The sequence below is a fragment of the Halichoerus grypus genome, chromosome 14 (assembly GCF_964656455.1).
Source record: "Halichoerus grypus chromosome 14, mHalGry1.hap1.1, whole genome shotgun sequence".
NCBI lineage: Eukaryota > Metazoa > Chordata > Mammalia > Carnivora > Phocidae > Halichoerus > Halichoerus grypus.
In genome coordinates, this window is record NC_135725.1 from 33653205 (window position 1) to 33673072 (window position 19868).

A 19868-nucleotide genomic window follows, 5' to 3' on the forward strand; every position below is an offset into this window, starting at 1 on the left:
TAGTGGAAATCACTTAATTATTGTGACAGTAGCTAAGGACAAATAATAATATAGCTCTGAGTAAGGTATCATTTCATCTCTTGAATAGTTCAGTTATAAAGTTTATGGTTTCTTTCATATGATAGCATCACTAGAGAGGAAAAAATAGGGTTTTGTAGAAGGTATTGTAGAGTCCTAGAGGGAAATCATAAGATCCTTTTTATGCCTCCCTTTCAAAGCCTAACACCTAAAATAAATCATTCATAGTCATTCCCATGCTTTTTCATCCCTTTTCAGAGCTATCCAGGAACCCAAAGACCGAATGACTTGACCTGAGAGAGCTCTACCCCCAGATACTTTCTCTAAAAGAAACAGGTGAGAAGAGAGCTGGAGAGCCCCCAAGCTTTCTTCCTGGCTTTATAGTTTTTGAAAATGCCTGCAGAGTCCCACCCTCCAGTCTTGGGCCCCTTCTCCTCATGCGTCCACAGATGGAGGAGAGGGTGTCAGTTGCCCCTTCTCTCTTTAGAGTGTTGGTCTGTCTCATTGCATTGTTGTCATTTTCTTCTGCATTTTAGACGATGATGTCTGTCATGGGCTCCTAGAGAATATGCCCTATATTGTTATTTCTGAATTTTTACCGGCCTAATGAACTTTAAGCATTCTGACTCTGTCTTGTTTGTAGTTATTGTAGCATAGTGCCACTGGATAACACAGCCACATATTTACACTGAACAACTGGAAAAGCCATTTCATGGGTTTTTACACTGGTCACATTTACTGAAGACGTGCACAGCTACTATCATTCTGTAGATTTGTTTCAATTTATGAGTTCCTATTAGAGTTCATAAGACAACTCCAAGAAGTGTAAGTGACTTGTAATTTATAGCCATGGTATGTTAATTCTGTGAAATTGTAGTCTAGTTAGGCTATATGAATTATGACAACACTCGTAAGTTGTTTACACCAAACAACATGATAGATATATATGTCTTCCTTTGAATCAGAGTAAAAGGAAATGCCTGTCAACCTAATTTATCACCAGGCATGTTCATATTTAAAGCCTTTTATGGTGAAATAAAAGCTTGACCTAAAGATTATGGTTACTTCAGACTTGACAGCAGCTGTGCCCGAGGTGTAAAATACTGCAGGGCCTTGACTGCCGTAATAAAAGCTGGGTAGCCCCTGTGGAAAATTGTTACATGAGGTGAATGTTCTTAGATGTAAAAATGATTAAAGTAATCCTTCCAATCAGAAGTCTGAGAGGTCATCTGCTTCAAGTCGCTAGAGGTCCTTGTCAGGTTAAGAACTTTCCTATGTCGCATGGAGGAACTGGAATCTTGGCCAGTGTGCCTTCCCCCTCACCCCTTTGCTTCAGGGTAGAACTGCAGTTTTGACATTAATCACAGATATGTGCACTGTCTCAGTCCACAACATCTCTGAGGCAGGAGGAGGAAGAAAAGGAAACTCTTTAAAGAGTGTCACATAGAGAACGATGGTTTAAAAATTCACACTGACATGAATTTTCATGTACACATGCAACCATTTGTCCCATATTTGAGTGCCCGCTGTGTGCCTGGGGGTAGGGGTGAGCAGAGTGCTGCAAGTAGTAGACAGTCCCTGTCCTCTGGCAGTCTAAACTAGTGCAAGATTTCTTGACCTCAGCACTCTCGACATCTTTAGCAGCTTCTTGGCCTCTGCCTACTGGACAACCAGAAATGTCTCCAGGCATTCTCAGGTATCCCTTGGGGGGCAGATAGCCTGCAGTTGAGAACCATTGTGCTTGTGGGCGCTACTGGTGTGGGAGACAGGTAAGCATAGAGAGAAGTAAGTACTAAATACACACGGTAGGATGGACTAAGCATGAGTCACACAGGGTGCTGTGCAAGAAAATGGGGAGAGGTGGCTTTCAGAGCACTCTCAAATTCACTGTCTTTCTCTTAGGCTGACACTGAACTACATTACAGTGTCTCTTACCCCACTCAGCAAGTTTGTTTATGTTCTATCAGAATTACTACTTTTCAAACATTTGAAACATTTTTGGTTTATTAAAGGCAGTATGTAAAATTCTTTTTTTTCTTTTTCTTTTTAAAAGTTAAATATTGCTTGTGCTGAATAGCCACAAAATAACAAAGGATGGTTTTATATTACCTAGTGGTAATTACATAGTACAGTCCTGTCATCATGTTGCTACATATGTGCAGTACTGAAGAGAAGCTGAGGAATTGAAGATCCTGTATCAGCATAGAGAGAAGAATCAGATGGTTTGCTCACAAGTTTAGCACATCAGCTACTGAAAGTTATCCTTCTACTTTCTATCAGAGATGGAATTGATTGTACAAACTGTCAAAAAAAAGTTTATAAAATTTCTGTATTATAGAAAGTCACATTTTTAACTATTTCTCAGCAGAAAGAATATAGCATAATTACTTGGTAATTCATAAACAGTTTTTTCTTCTTTTATTTTGAACTAGTGACTTAAGTTCAGAATTATTTATAGAAGTAATCTTTATTATCACAATTCAAACTTGTGGGTGTAATGTGCAAAGTAAAGGTCTGTGCCCCTGTCAAAGACAAACAAAAATAAAAACCAACTAATCTGTAATGGTATTTAATGTTACTTTTCTGTCATCTGCTTATCGCCACAGTTACTTTTCCATGTTATTGCTTCTCCTATGTAGAAATTGCCATCATTTAAAAAAAAAAATATTATTTATTTATTTTAGAGGTGGGGGAGAGAGAATCTCAAGTAGACTCCCCACTGAACATGGAACCCGACATGGGGCTCGATCTCACGACCCTGAGATCATGACCTGAGCCCAAATCAAGAGTCAGATGCTCAACTGACTGAGTCACTTTGGTGCCCTGAAAATGCCATCATTTTAAGCTTTTCCCCTTACTAGCCCATAATGTTTGAAGAATGTTGTCAATGCAGTTTCTGTGTGCTCCTGAACAGTGTATGCATTAATCAAAGACCATGAAATGATGGTGGGCATTCTCAAGTTCATTTAGAAATCAGCTATTGGTTGGGTTATTTTTGCTAGCATTCACTCTATTATTTATTTAGGTCAGTGGTGGGGGATCATGGAGTCATGGTGGGATACAGGATGAGCACAGGTGGCGCTATGTGTATAGTATGGAAAAAAATGAAATAAATTGACGGAAGAAAGCTAGAAAAGAATGGAAGATTATTAGGCATATATCTAAGTGTCTTGTACCCAGTGAAAACTTGAGTGAACCTAGATCAACATCCTGAATTAGAAATCTTTACAGAATAGCACAAGTTCCACTTCCTGTGGCAGTGTTTTATCTAGTTCGCAGTAGGGTAAGAAAAAGTTATATCTAATGCATCTGAAGACCAAATGTAGATAAGTTTTCCAGTTTCCTAGTGTTCAGAATACAAACTGAACTTTGGCACCGGTCCACTGATACTCAGATAAGTTAAGGGTAATTGAGATTTTCAACTTAATGTGGTAATCACATAATTAGGTCATATGAAGGTGATACTTTATGGTTTCTTTTCTAAACAAAGTATGCACAGTGGTCATTTTAATCAGTTGGATTTTATTAAAGGAAAAAAGTGCTATAAATGTTTTTAGCATTGCATAGTAAATCTTTTGTAGTCATCATGATAAATTCAGTAAATAGGATGCTTATTTCTTTGTTCTATAAGGGAAAAAAAAAAAGACATCTGCTTTACTGACTACCTTAGTCTTGACATAGATTTGTTCATTTCCAGCAAAAGCTCTGGGCATCAGGATTGCAATATGTAAAAGCAATAGGTAGTATGAAAACTTTAATTTACTTAAAATCTCATGTAGTATTTTCAGTTACTAAAAAAGAAGAGCTCAGCATCAAGAATCAGTTACTGATAGGTCTGGAAGATGGTGGAGTAGTAGGGGACCAATTCCAACTGGTCCCCAGAATTGAGTTGGATATCTACCAGACCACTCTGAACACCCACGAAATCAGCCTGAGATGTAATAAGATAGATCTGGATCTCTACAAACAGAATATCGCGGGTGGTTGGTTTTGAAATATGAAGCGGGGAGCCTTGATTCCGCAGGCAGATATTGGAAGATAAATGGAAGGGGGAGGAGCTGCCATGCCAGCTGCACTGGCACCGGGAAGGTGAAATAACACAGGAGCACAAAAGTTTCCTGTGCTGGGGACAGGGCACAGACTCGCAGACTGGTAGTGATGGGGAACGGACTTTAGGGCAGACCCCCAGACTGAAACCTGGAACGGTGGGGCCACGAGGGGGAACTGGGGGCGGCTGGCGGTTTTAGAAGCACAAAGGGCAGAGACATGCCCCTGTGCCCCAACCTGGAGGTGAGGACTGGGAGTGCTGCTGAGGGTCGCACAACCCAGGATGCTGCAGTTTATAGCAGCACAGACAGAAATGGAGATAGTGTGGCCTGGAGAGCTCACTGAAGAATGGACTGCAATCTCTCTGCTCTGAGGCAGAGCATTGGAAATGATCTCTTTTGCTCTGACTCTCGGAAGAGACACAGAAAGCCGCTAGGGAAAGCTACCAGAGAACAAAAGCCCCAAAAAACTGGTTTCCACTGAGCCCATCCCCCCCCCTCCCAATAGGGGGGCAGGGCAACTCTGCCCAAGCAGGGTTGCCTGAGTAAGAGTGCAGCCAGGCCCCTAACCCAGAAGACAGGCTGGGAGAACAAGAGGCCAGCAACCCTAAGGTCCCTATAAAACAGGTGCATCTTGCTTGGGTTGTGGTCAATAATTTGGACTCTATACATTCCCTCAACCACCCCTCAACAGAATGACTAGGAGAAGGTACTCCCAAAATAGGAAAGACTCAGAGATTATGACTTATGCCAAAGATCTACAGATGGATGCAGATATAACCAAGATGTCGGAGATGGAATTCAGGCTAGCAACTGTGAAGACAATAGCTAGAATGGAGAAATCGATTAATGGCAACATAGAGTCTCTAAGGGCAGAAATGAAAGCTGAATTAGCAGAACTTAAAAATGCTATCAATGAGATCCAATCTAATCTAGATAATCTAACAGCTAGGGTAAATGAGGCAGAAGAACGAATTAGTGACCTGGAAGACAATTTAATAGATAAAAAGGGAAAAGAGGAGGCAAGGGAAAAACAACTCAGAATCCATGAAAATAGAATCAGAGAAAAAAGTGACACCATGAAATGTTCCAATGTCAGAATTATTGGAATCCCAGAGGGGGTGTAGAGAGAGAGTGGACTACAAGATATATTTGAGCAAATTGTAGGCTGAGAACTTCCCTAATCTGGGGAATGAAACAAACATTTGTGTCCTAGAGGCAGAGAGGACCCCTCCCAAGATCAAGGAAAACAGGCCAATGCCCTGGCATGTAATAGTAAAACTCGCAAATCTTAGAACCAAGGAAACCATCTTAAGGGCAGTTAGCGGGAAGAGATTCCTTATGTACAGAGGGAGGAAAATCAGAATAACGTCAGACCTATCCACAGAGACCTAGAAAGCCAGAAAGGGCTGGCAAGACATATTCAGGGTACTAAACAAGAAGAACATGCAGCCAAGAATACTTTATCCGGCAAGGCTGTCATTTAGAATGGATGGAGAGATGCAGAGCTTCCAAGACCAGCAGAAACTGAAAGAATATGTGAGCACTAAGCCGGCCCTGCAAGAAATATTAAGGGGGGTTCTATAAAAGGAGAAAGACCCCAAGAGTGATCTACAACAGAAATTTACAGAGACAATCTATAGAAACAAGGTGTTCACAGGCAACATGATGACCATAAATTCATACCTTTCAGTAATCAATCTCAACATGAATGGCCTAAATGCTCCCGTAAAATGGCACATGGTTGCAGATTGGATAAAAAGACAGGACCCATCCATATGCTGTCTACAAGAGACTCATTTTGAACCTAAAGATACATCCAGACTAAAAGTGAAGGGATGGAGATCCATCTTCCATGCCAGTGGACTGCAAAAGAAAGCTGGGGTAGCAATTCTTATATCAGACAAATTAGATTTTAAACCAAAGACTGTAGTTAGAGACACAGAAGGACACTATATCATTCTTAAAGGATATATCCAACAAGAAGATCTAACAATTGTAAATATCTATGCCCCCAACATGGGAGCAGCCATCTACATAAGCCAACTGTTAACCAAAATAGTCATATTGATAACAATACGTTAATTGTAGGAGACCTCAATACTCCACTCTCAGCAATAGACAGATCATCTAAGCAGAAAATCAACAAAGAAACAAGAGCTTTGAATGACACACTGGACCAGATGGGCCTCATAGGTATATACAGAACATCCCACCCTAAAACAGCAGAATACTCATTTTTCTCGAACGCACACGGAAGTTTCTCCAGAATAGACCACATACTGGGTCACAAATCAGGTCTCAACCAATAACAAAAGATTGAGATTATTCCCTGCATCTTCTCAGACCATAATGCTTTAAAACTGGCACTCAATCACAAGAAAAAATTTGGAAGAAATTCAAACACTTGGAAGCTAAAGACCACTCTACTCAAGAATGCTTGGGTCAACCAGGAAATCAAAGAAAAACTTAAACAGTTCATGGAAACCAATGAGAATGAAAACACATCGGTTCAAAACCTATGGGATACTGCAAAGGTGGTCCTAAGGGGGAAATACATAGGCATCCAAGCCTCACTCAAAAACATAGAAAAATTCCGATTCACCAACTAACTTTACACCTTAAAGAACTAGAGAAAAAGCAACAAACGATGCCTACGCCACGTATTGGAAGAGAAATAATTAAGATTAGAGCAGAGATCAATGAATTAGAAACCAGAAGCACAGTAGATCAGATCAACGAAACTAGAAGCTGGTTCTTTGAAAGAATTAATAAGATCGAAAAACCACTGGTCAGACTTATCCAAAAGAAAAGAGAAAGGACCCAAATTAATAAAATGATGAATGAAAGGGGAGAGATCACGACTAACACCAAGGAAATAGAAACAATTATCGGAAATTATCAACAACTATATGCCAATAAATTAAGCAACCTGGAAGAAAAGGATGCCTTCCGGGAAACCTATAAACTTCCAAGACTGAAACAGGAAGAAACTGACAACCTGAATAGGCCCATAACCAGGAATGAGATTGAAGCAGTAATCAAAAACCTCCCAAAAAACAAGAGTCCAGGGTCTGATGGATTCCCTGGGGAATTGAACCAAACATTCAAAGAAGAAATAATACCTATTCTCCTGAAGCTGTTTCAAAAAATAGAAACAGAAGGAAAGCTTCCAGACTCATTCCATGAGGCCAACATTACCTTAATCCCCAAACCAGGCAAAGACCCCATCAAAAAGGAGACTTTCAGACCGATATCCCTGATGAATATGGATTCGAAAGTCCTCAATAAAATCCTAGCTAATAGGACCCAACAATACATTAAAAGGATCACCCACCACAACGAAGTGGGATTTATCCCCGGGATGCAAGGGTGGTTCAACATTTGCAAATCAATCAATGTGATAGAACACATTAATAAGAGGAGAGAAAAGAACCATATGGTCCTCTCAATTGATGCAGAAAAAGCATTTGACAAAATACAACATCCTTTCCTAATTAAAACTCTTCAGAGTATAGGGATAGAGGGAACATTCCTCAAGCTTATAAAATCCATCTGTGAAAAACCCACAATGAATATCATCCTCATGGGAAAAAGCTGAGAGCCTTTCCCTTAAGATCAGGAACACGTCAAGGATGCCCACTCTCACCACTATTGTTCAACATAGTACTAGAAGTCCTAGCAACAGCAATCAGGCAACAAAAAGAAATAAAAGGTATTCAAATTGGCAAAGAAGAAGTCAAACTCTCTCTTTTCGCAGATGACATGATACTTTATGTGGGAAATCCAAAAGACTCCACCCCCAAATTACTAGAACTCATATAGCAATTCAGTAATGTGGCAGGATTCAAAATCAATGCACAGAAATCAGTTGCTTTCTTCTACACTAGCAATGCAACTGTAGAAAGAGAAATTAGAGAAACGATTCCATTTACAATAGCACCAAAAGCCATAAGATGCCTCGGAATAAACCTAATCAAAGAGGTAAAGGATTTATACTGTAGGAACTACAGAACACTCATGAAAGAAATTGAAGAAGACACTAGAAGATGGAAAAACATTCCATGCTCATGGATCAGAAGAATAAACATTGTTAAAATGTCTGTGCTACCCAGAGCAATCTATACCTTCAACATCCCGATCAAAGTTCCAATGACATTGTTCAAAGTGCTGGAACAAACAATCATAAAATTTGTATGGAATCAGAAAAGACCCCAGATTGCCAAGGAAATGTTGAAAAAGAAAAACAAAGCTGGGGGCATCACGTTGCCTGATTTCAAGCTATATTACAAAGCAGTGATCACCAAGACAGCATGGTACTGGCACAAAAACAGACATATAGACCAATGGAACAGAATAGGGAGCCCAGATGTGGACCCTCAACTCTATGGTCAAATAATCTTCGACAAAGCAGGAAAAAATATGCAATGGAAAAAAGACAGTCTCTTCAATAAATGGTGCTGGGAAAAGTGGACAGCTATATACAGAGGAATGAAACTTGACCATTCTCTAACCCCATACACAAAGATAAACTCAAAATGAATGAAAGACCTCAATGTGAGACAGGAATCCATCAAAATCCTAGAGGAGAACATAGGCAGTAACCTCTTCAACATCGGCCACAGCAACTTCTTTCAAGATACATCTCCAAAGGCTAGTGAAACAAAAGCAAAAATGAACTTTTGGGACTTCATCAAGATAAAAAGCTTCTGCACAGCAAAGGAAACAGTCAACAAAACAAAGAGGCAACCCACAGAATGGGAGAAGATATTTGCAAATGACACTACAGACAAAGCACTGATTTCCAAGATCTATAAAGAACTTCTCAACCTCAACACCCCAAAAACAAATAATCAAGTCAAAAAATGGGCAGAAGACATGAACAGACATTTCTCCAAAGAAGACATACAAATGGCTAAGAGGCACATGAAAAAAATGTTCATCATCATTAGCCGTCAGGGAAATTCAAATCAAAACCACATTGAGATACCACCTTACACCAGTTAGAATGGCAAAAATGGACAGGGAAAGAAACAGCAAATGTTGGAGAGGTTGTGGAGAAAGGGGAACCCTCTTACACTGTTGGTGGGAATGCAAGTTGGTACAGCCACTTTGGAAAACAGTGTGGAGGTGCCTCAAAAAATTAAAAATAGAGCTACCCTATGACCCAGCAATTGCACTCCTGGGTATTTACCCCAATGACACAGATGTAGAGAAAGAAGGGCCATATGCACCCCAATGTTCATAGTAGCAATGTCTGCAATAGCCAAACTGTGGGAAGAGCCGAGATGCCCTTCAACAGATGAATGGATAAAGAAGATGTGGTCCATATATACAATGGACTATTACTCAGCCATCAGAAAGGATGAATACCCAACTTTTACATCAACATGGATGGAACTAGAGGAGATTATGCTAAGTGAAATAAGTGAAGCAGAGAAAGTCAATTATCATATGGTTTCACTTATTTGTGAAACATAAGGATTAGCATGGAGGACATTAGGAGAAGGAAGGGAAAAATGAAGGGGGGAAATCGGAGGGAGAGATAAACCATGAGAGACTATGGACTATTAGAAACAAACTGAGGGTTTTAAAGGGGAGGGGGCTGGGGCATGGGTTAGCCTGGTGATGAGTATTAAGGAGGGCATGTACTGCATGGAGTACTGTGTGTTATATGAAAACAATGAATCGTGGATCAGTACATCAAAAACTAATGATGTATTGTATGGTGACTAACATAACATAATAAAATAAAATAAAAGACTGGTTAAAAAAAGAATCAGTTACTGAGATTTTTTAATTCACTATACATATGTGAGAATTGCATAACTAAAATGTGAAATCCTAGACCTTTAAATATTTTATAGGATACTTATTCTCAGTAGGTTTTTTTGGACATTATTTTGATAATTAATTAGTAATGAATTATAGAACCAGGGTTTCTGGGTTTGCTCCACGAGGGACCTTGGCCAAGCTACTTAACCTTTCTGTACATTGGTTTTCTCATTTTTTTTTTTTTATGTGGGGATGATAATTATTCCAGCCTCTTAAAGTTGAATTTAAATGTAATGTGCTTAGAACAATGCCCAGCATTTAGTAAGTGCACCTTGGAAGTGACAGTGAAAGAAGGAAATAAAGAAGTGCAAACAGATGCTTTCTTTAGTGTTAATAATTTATTGTTGAAATATATCAAAGGATGCCATATTTTGTCATTCAATTTATTAATTCATTCAAAAAGTATTTATTGACCACTTTGGTTGAGAGTTGTAGTGATGAGCAGGATAAGCACAATCTTTGTCCTCTCCCAGATAAGAGAGACTGGCATTTATAAAATAATCACACAACTAAGTCCTTAATTGCAACCTTTATTTGTGCTACATATTCATGAAATCAGATTGTTTATAGTAGGGGGAGCTGACCTAGTCTCTATTCATTTAAAGTGAAATATGAAGGATGTTAGCTAGATTAAGATGCTTGGTATAACAAGAGGATGAGGATGATTCCAGGAAAGATAATGATACATGGGAAGTTACCTGATGTCTTATAGGAATAACAGTGGAGAAAAATAACAACTTCTGAATTGATAGTGATTTCATTGCTTTTAAACTTATGAGATCTGCTCTTTTCCCTGTAATGTGCCCTGTTGTCTGTCCTCCCACACATTCTTCCAGAGCAGCATCCCTTTTTTCATCTCTCAGTCTTCCTTACCTCCCTAAGCAGCTGTCTATACATTCTTCTAGTTGATTGTACTTCCATCATCCTCCTTTCCCTGAGATATTCCTATTCCTTTATTTAATCTTACTTTTTCTTACCATCACTTTTTCAACTATTCCTAGGTCAGCTCTTTCTCAGTCCAGAGGAGTATTTGAATGTTTGGGAAATGATTAAAAAGAAGCTTCATTGCAAACTGTTGGAGCTAATGATTTAGATTTTTGAACACTAGGAATATAACTCTGTTGATATTTTATTGACAAAGGGAATCTTGTTTGGTTTTTGCTTATGACTCAAGAAATGGTGTAGTTCATATTTTCTTCACATCATTGAAGACTGGCTTATTTAATTTAAATTCTGCCTGAATTACTCTCCTAGATAATCTTTTTATATTTATCCACATTTTGTATCTTTTGATCTCTGTTTCTTAATGCCAAATGTTAAAAAATGGAATTTCTAAGAGATTTCTTTATATGGCTCCTTTCTCCATTACTACACTTTGGAAGTTATATCATTTTAATGAGAGAATACTTACTAGTAGGAAGTAAAATAGAAGGGTGGTTTTCACTGTGCAAGCATAGGAATCTGTGAGCTTAAATTAAGGCAACTTGTAGGGAAATATCTAAAATCACACATCCATTTCATATTCTTTATTTTTTTTAAAGATTTTATTTATTTATTTGAGATTGAGAGAGAGCACCAGCAGGGGGCAGAGGGAGAGGGAGAAGCAGGCTCCCTGCTGAGTAGAAAGCCTGACGCGGGGCTCGATCCCAGGACCCCCGGGATCATGACCTGAGCTGAAGGCAGACTCTTAACTGACTGAGCCACCCAGGCGCCCCTCATGTTCTTTAATACAGGTACATGTTAACAGCTGAACTGTGGTAAAGCAAGGATAATTGATAGACTAAGTGGCTTTTATCTCCAGAATTCAAGTGTATTAGTCAGTTTCCTCCAGAACCAAAAGGATGTATATATGAGAGATTTATTATAAGGAATTGGCTCATCAATTATAGAGGCTGGGAAGTCCTAAGACGTGTAGTCAGCAAGTTGTGGACCCAACAGTAGTTGATGTTTCAGTTCTAGTCCAGAGTCAGGAAAAAACTGATGTTCCACCTTAACAGTTAGAAGGAGGAGTCCTTTCTTACTCCTGAGAGGGTCAGCCTTTTTGTTCTATTCAGGCCTTCAACTGATTGGATAGGGCATGTCCAACTTACAGATGGCAGTCTGCTTTATTTAGTCTACTGATTCAAATGTTATTCTCATCCAGAAATATCCTCAACAGACACACCCAGAATAACGTTTGACCAAATGTCTGGGCAGTCCATGGTGAAGTTGACACATAAAATTAACTATCACAGTAAGTTTGGTTTCACATTTGAAAAATCAATCAGTTCAATTCACCATGTTAACAGAATAAAGGATAAAAACCATATGATCATTTTAATAAATGCAGAAAAAGCAACAGCCATTTCAGATAAAAACTCTCAGAGGGAACTTTGTCAGTAAAGTAAGTGTAAGAAACCTACAATAAATATATCCTACTAAATGGTGAGATATTACGCATTTCCTCCCAAAGATTTACATTAAAGTAAGAATTTTCACTTTCATCATTTCTACTCATCATTTTATGAAGATTATAACCACTGTAATAAGTCAAGAAAAAGAAATAATGGGCATAAAGAAAGGAATAAAACTGTTTGTATTTATAGAGGATATGATTGTTTATGAAGAGTATGTCTACATGTAGCTCTAGTTCTCAATGTAGATCTAGATCTGCTTTGATAGAAAAGAGGAAAGAACCCTAAATAGACTCACCCTTATATGGCATTTAATTTTTCTCAGTAGCCCCAAATCAGTCCCCTGGGGAGAAGAGTCTTCAGTATTTGGGAACAAATGAACCTTGAACCCCACCATTTAGAACAACTAACTAAGATGGATCCTAGACATGAAAGAGAAAATTAAAATATAGAGCTTTTATTTTATTTTATTTTATTTTTAAAGATTTTATTTATTTATTTGACAGAGAGAGACACAGAGAGAGAGGGAACACAAGCAGGGGGAGCCAGAGAGGGAGAAGCAGGCTTCCCACCGATGCAGGGCTCGATGCCAGGACCCCGGGATCATGACCTGAGCTGAAGGCAGACTCTTAACAACTGAGCCACCCAGGCACCCCAAAATATAGAGCTTCTCAAAGAAAATATAGGAGAATATCTTTTTTCTCCAAATTTTTATTTAAATTCTAATTAGCTAACATATAGTATAATATTGGTTTCAGGAGTAGAATTTAGTGATTCATCACTTATATATAATACCAGTACTCATCATAACAAGTGCCCTCCTTAATACCCATCATCCATCTAGTCCATTTCCCACCTACTTCCCTCTATTAATCCTCAGTTTGTTCTCTATTGTTACGAGTTTCTTATGGTTTGTTTCCCTCTCTCTTTTTTTTCCCTTCCCATATATTCATCTGTTTTGTTTCCTAAATTCCACATGTGAATGAAATCATATGGTATTTGTCTTTCTCTGACTGACTTATTTTGTTTAGCATAATACCCTCTAGTTCCATCCATGTCATTACAAATGACAAGAATTCATTCTTTTTAATGACTGAGTAATACTCCATATTGTGTGTGTGTGTGTGTGTGTGTGTGTGTGTGTGTGTGTGTGTGTACACCACCACATCTTCTTTATCCATCCATCAGTCAATGGAAAGTGGACATTTGGGCTCTTTACATAGTTTGGCTATTGTTGATAATGCTGGTATAAACATCAGGATACATGTATGCTTTTGAATCCGTATTTTTGTATCCTTTGGGTAAAGGATAGTAGTGCACTAGTAATGCAATTGCTGGATCATAGGGTAGCTCCATTTTTACTTTTTGAGGAACCTCCATACTGTTTTCCAGAGTGACTGCACCATTTTGCATTTCCACCAATAGTGTAAGAGGGTGCCCCTTTCTCTACATCCTCGCCAACACCTGTTTTTTCATGTATTGTTAATTTTAGCCATTCTAACAGGTGTGAGGTGTTATCTCATTGTGGTTTTGATTTGTATTTCCCTGATGATGAGTGATGTTGAGCACTTTTTCATGAGTCTGCTAGCCATTTCATTGTCTTCTTTGGAAAAATGTCTATTCATGTTTTCTGCCCATTTCTTAACTGGATTTTTTGGTTTTTGGGTGTTAAGTTTGGTAAGTTCTTTATAGATTTTGGATGCCAACCCTTTATCAGATATGTCATTTGCAAATATCTTCTCCCATTCCATAGGCTGCCTTTTAGTTTTTTGGATTGTGACCTTTGCTGTGCAAAAGCTTTTTATCCTGATGAGATCCCAGTAGTTCATTTTTGCTTTTGTTTCCCTTGCCTTTGGAGACGTGTCTAGTAAGAAGTGCTAAGGCTGAGGTCAAAGAGGTTACTTTCTGTGTTCTCCTCTAGGATTTTGATGGTTTCCTGTCTCACATTTAGGTCTTTCATCCATTTGGAATTTATTTTTGTGTATGGTGTAAGAAAGTGGTCCAGTTTCATTCTTTTGCATGTGGCTGTCCAGTTTTCCCAACACCATTTATTGAAGACACTGTCTTTTTTCCATTGGACATTCTTTCCTGCTTTGTCAAAGATTAGTTGACCAAAGAGTTGAGGATCCATTTCTGGGTTCTCTATTCTGTTCCATTGATTTTTGTGTCCGTTTTTGTGCCAGTACCATACTGTCTCGATGACTACAGCTTTGGAATAGAGCTTGAGGTCCAGAATTGTGATGCCTCCAGCTTTGCTTTTCTTTTTCAGAATTGCTTTGGCTATTTGGGATCTTTTGTGGCTCCATACAGATTTTAGGATTGGTCATTCTAGCCCTGTGAAAAATCCTGTTGGTATTTTGATAGGGATTCCATTAAATGTACAGACTGCTTTAGGTAGTATAGATATTTTAACAATGCTTGTTGTTCTAATCCATGAGCACAGAATATTTTCCCATTTCTTTGTGTCCTCTTCAATTTCTTTCATTAAGTGTTCTGTAGTTTTCAGAGTACAGATCTTTTACCTCTTTGGTTAGGTTTATCCTAGGTATCTTAATTGGTTTTGGTGCAATTGTAAATGGGATCAATTGCTTGATTTCTTTTTCTGCTGCTTCATTGTTGGTGTATAGAAATGCAACAGATTTCTGTACGTTGATTTTTTTTTATTATGTTAATCACCATGCATTACATCATTAGCTTTTTAAAATTATTATTGTTATGTTAATCACCATACATTACATTGTTAGTTTTTGATGTAGTGTTCCATGATTCATTGTTTGTGCATAACACCCAGTGCTCCATGCAGTACGTGCCCTCATTAATACCCATCACCAGGCTAACCCATCCCCCCACCCCCCTCCCCTTTAGAACCCTCAGTTTGTTTCTCAGAGTCCATAGTCTCTCATGGTTCGTCTTCCCCTCCAATTTCCCCCCCTTCATTCTTCCCTTCCTGCTATCTTCTTCTTTTTCTTCTTCTTTTTTTTTTTTTTTTTACATGTCATGTATTATTTGTTTCAGAGGTCCAGGTCTGTGATTCAACAGTCTTACACAATTCACAGCACTCAGCATAGCACATACCCTCCCCAGTGTCTATCACCCAGCCACCCCATCCCTCCCACCCCCCACCACTCCAGCAACCCTCAGTTTGTTTCTTGAGATTAAGAATTCCTCATATCAGTGAGATCATATGATACATGTCTATCTCTGAATGTACGTTGATTTTTATATCTTGCAACTTTGCTGAATCATGTATTAGTTCTAGGAATTTTTTGGTGGAGTCTTTTGGGTTTTCTACATAGAGTATTTTGTTGTCTGCAAATAGCAAAAGTTTGACTTCTTCCTTGCCAATTTGGATGCCTTTTATTTCTTTTTGTTGTCTGATTGCTGAGACTAAGACTTCCACTACTATGTTAAATGGTAATGGTGAGAGTGGACATCCCTGTCTTGTTTCTGACCATAGAGGAAAGCTCTCAGTTTTTCCCCATTGAGGACGATTTTAGCTCTGGGTCTTTCATATTTGGCTGTTATGATGTTGAGATATGTTCCATCTATACCTATTTTGTTGAAGATTTTAATTGAGAATGGATGGTGTATTTTGTCAAATGCTTTTTCTGCATCTATTGAGAGGATCATATGGTTCTTATCCCTTCTTTCATTAATGTGGCATATCATGTTGATTGATTTGTGAATATTGAGTCACCCCTGCAGCCCAGGAATAAATCCCACTTGATTGTAGTGAATAATTCTTTTAATGTACTGTTGGATTTGATTTGCTAGTGCCTTGTTGAGAATTTTTGCATCCATGTTCATCAAGGATTTTGGCCTGTAATTCTCCGTTTTTAGTGGTGTTTTTGTCTGGTTTTAGGAATCAAGGTAATGCTAGTGTTGTAGAATGAGTTTATGGGTCATGTGTCCATTCCTGAATCAATCACTGTTGCCATTGGATGCAATCTTTGATTGACCATTCTAGTGTCACCTAAAAATCATGGCCTATCCTCAGCAGAGAATCAAGGTGCTCTTTTTAGTCAAAAACATAAATGAAAAAAATACCATGAATAACTTGCCAATAGGCAAAGGAAACCATAGGTACCATTGCTATATTTAATCAGTCTTGGTGAGAAAGTTCTTCATGCTGCCTCCACTCTAGCAATTTCATGTTCTGCTCATTTAGGCCTTCTCAGAGGAAGAACTTCTGGCCTATGATTGACAAGATTCTTGGATGTTGCTGCTACCAAATAATTAAGTTAAACTGTTTCATAAAAAAAAAAATGAAAGGAATAGTTGAATATTAAAAAAAAAAAATAACACATTTACTTTGAACTGCTGGAAATAATCCAAAATAAAGTCAGGGTTCTTTATTAAAATTAGGATTCTAATAACCTTTGTAGTTCAATGCCAATAACTTAATATTATCTTTTGATACATGTTATTCATTTTCAGGCACTTAGTGATTTTATATCTCTGTGGTTATAAGTTGCCATATTTCTGACATTTTATTTAAAATTAGTATTTAGAGCTGAATATTAAAGTGAGGTGGTATTTTCGATTAGGCTTTTAAAGCAATGTATTTTATATTGGGTGTTTAAATTTTTTTTTTTTTTTTGGTGAAAAAATTTATATTTAGATTTAGCCAGCTGGACTCAGTTTAGATGATTCCAATTTTGTTGGCAACGTCCAAAGCATCATAGTCAGGAGCCAGTCGAACATATGCCTTCTTCTCTCCATCAGGCCTGATCAAGGTGTAGACCTTTGCCACATCAGTGTTGTAGAGCTTCTTCACAGCCTGTTTGATCTGGTGCTTATTGGCCATGACATCCACAATGAACACAAGTGTGTTGTTGTCTTCTATTTTCTTCATGGCTGACTCAGTAGTCAGGGGGAGCTTGATGCTGGCATAGTGATCAACCTTGTTTCTCCTGGGGGTGCTCTTTCGAGGATATTTGGGCTGCCATTGCAGACGCAGTGTCTTGGGTCGTCGGAATGTAGTTGACATGCAGATCTTTTTTTTGTGACTATGAACGCCTTTCAGCACCACTTTCTTGGCCTTCAAAGCCTTTGCTTTGGCTTCGGCTTTGGGAGGGGCAGGGGCTTCCTTTTTAGCCTTCCGCACCATCTTCGTGAAAAGGCGGGTGTTTAAAATTTTTATATTGGTTCTGGGATGTTGGAATATGTAACTTGTATTGGCTTAGTCAATAGTTAATTGCTATTTTGATGTTTCTTTCTTGATGATATAGAGACTGAAATGAATGTATACATTTATATACTTTTCTTACTCAATGCTTTTTTGTGTGTTGTGACTGGCATTTAAAACCCTAAGTGGTTTTAACAGCCATATGAAAATCAAGTTTCGGATTAAAAACATGGAGTTAGGAGGAGGAGCAAGATGGTGGAGGAGTAAGAGACCTAAATTTCGTCTGGTCCCAGGAATTCAGCTAGATAGGGATCAAACCATTCTGAACATGTCCGAACTCAATAGGAGATCGAAGAAAAGAATAGCAGCAACTCTCTGAACAGAAAAGCCACCACTTTCTGGAAGGTAGGACGTGCAGAGAAGTGAATCCGAGTCGATATTTGGGAAGATAGACGGCGGGGGAGGAGGCCTCCTTTGGCCGCTACAGACAAGTGCTAGAGCAGTGGAGCACAAAATCGGATATTTTAGAAGTCGGCTCTGTTGAGGGACGTCGCTCCAGTGGTTAAGTGGGGGGTGGAACCCTCGCTGCATCAGTGTGGTCTCAGGACCCTCGGGGTCACAGAAAGACCAGGGGTGCCTGAGTGTGGCAGAGCTCCCAGGTATCGGAGCGGGGAACCTGGCTGCAGAGATGGAGCCAAGGAGTGGGCTCTCAGCTCAGGGTTGCCATAAACTGTGATCCGCGGCACAGTTAGGCCACTGCTCTTCCAGCAGGGACCCAACAAGCGGCAGATCCGGGGAGACTCCCCTTTCTCCCCCGGGAGTGCACTGCAGGGATCTACTGGGTTTGGAAACTCCAAACGGGGTCATGCGCCACAGATAGATACACTGGGTCACAGGCCGGGTGATCACGGAGTGCGGGCCGGAGACCCGGGAGATGGGAGTGATTGACTGCTTTTCTCTGAGGGCGCACTGAGGAGTGGGGCCGCAAGTTCTCAGCTCCTCCGGGGCAGAAATTGGGAGGCTGCCATTTTCACTCTCGTCCTCCAAAGCTGTATGGAAAGCTTGCAGGGAACAAAAGATCCTGAGAGCAAACCCGAGCAGGTTACTTAGCCCGGACTGGGAAAGGGCGGGGCAGTTCCGCCTCCAGCAAAGACATCTGAGAACCACGGCAACAGGCCCCTACCCCAGAAGATCAGCAAGAACCGCCAGCCAAGACCGAGTTTACCGATCAATGAGAACTGCAGAATTCCAGCACTAGGGGAATCGAGCACATAGAATTCATCACTTTTTCCCCATGATTCTTTAGTCTTTCAAAGTTAATTTTTTTTAAACTTTATTCTTTTTTTTTTTTTTTGAATTTTTCCTTTTCCCTTTTTCAACCAACATCTTATCAATCCCATTTTTAAAAAACGTTTTTATTTTTCATTTTTAGAGTCATATTCTATCCCTTTGTAGTAGTTACCCGTATTTTTGGCATATATATATTAGTTGTTTTCTCTTTAAAATTTTGAGATACAGTTTCTTCTAACAGACCAAAATATACTCTAAATCTCTAGTGTATGGTTTTGTTCTAGTCTCCTGCCTGATCACATTCTCTCCTTTTTTTTTTCTTTTTAAATCTTCTTTCTTTTTTCAACCAACTTCTTATCAATTCCTTTTATAAAATCTTTTATAATTTTCATCTTTACAGTCATATTCCATCCCTTCATCGTATTTACCCTTATTTTTGTACATATATGTTTTTCTTTCTTTAAAATTTTGGGAGGCACTTTCTTCTACAAGACCAAAATACACCCAAAATCTAGTGTGTGGCACTGATATGTGCACCAGCCTGATCATATTTGATCATATTCTGTTTTTTGTTTGTTTGTTTTTATCTTTTTTTCTTTTTCTTTTTTTCTTTCTTTCCCTTTCTTTTCCCTCGGTTTCAGGTCTCTTCTGATTTGTTTAGTGTATATTTTTCTGGGGTCATTGTTACCCTGTTAGCATTTTGTTCCCTCATTCATCTATGCTCCTCTGGACAAAATAACAAGACGGGAAAAAATCACCTGAAAAAAAAAGAACAAGAGGCAGTACCGACTGCCAGGGACCTAATCAATACGGACATTAGTAACATGTCAGAACTAGAGTTCAGAATGATGATTTTAAAGATACTAGCTGACCTTGACAAAAACATGGAAGATATTAGAGAAACCCTTTCTGGAGAAATAAAAGAATTAAAATCTAACCAAGTCAAAATCAAAAAGGCTATTAATGAGGTGCAATAAAAAATGGAGGTCCTAACTGCTAGGATAAATGAGGCATAAGAGAGAATTAGTGATATAGAAGACCAAATGATGGAAAATAAAGAAGCTGAGAAAAAGAGAGAGAAACAACTACTGGATCACGAGGGCAGAATTCGAGAGATAAGTGATACCACATATGAAACAATATTAGAATAATTGGGAT

General features: G+C 38.9%; 1 protein-coding gene and 1 pseudogene across 11 annotated transcripts in view; one reads left to right on the top strand and one right to left on the bottom strand.

Moving 5' to 3' along the window:
* KDM4C (lysine demethylase 4C) overlaps window positions 1–19868 on the top strand; it is a 459189-nt gene that overhangs the window by 210942 nt on the left and 228379 nt on the right. Inside the window, exon 10 of one of the 11 annotated variants that reach the window (XM_078062217.1) lies at window positions 277–644. The exons of the other annotated variants lie outside the window; for them this stretch is intronic. Within the exon in view, the coding sequence (XP_077918343.1) occupies window positions 277–315 (39 nt within the window). The 3' untranslated portion in view covers window positions 316–644. Of the gene's footprint in view, window positions 1–276; window positions 645–19868 lie in introns of those variants that run through there. 11 annotated transcript variants of the gene reach the window in all.
* Window positions 16883–17402, bottom strand: LOC118521957 (large ribosomal subunit protein uL23 pseudogene; annotated as a pseudogene).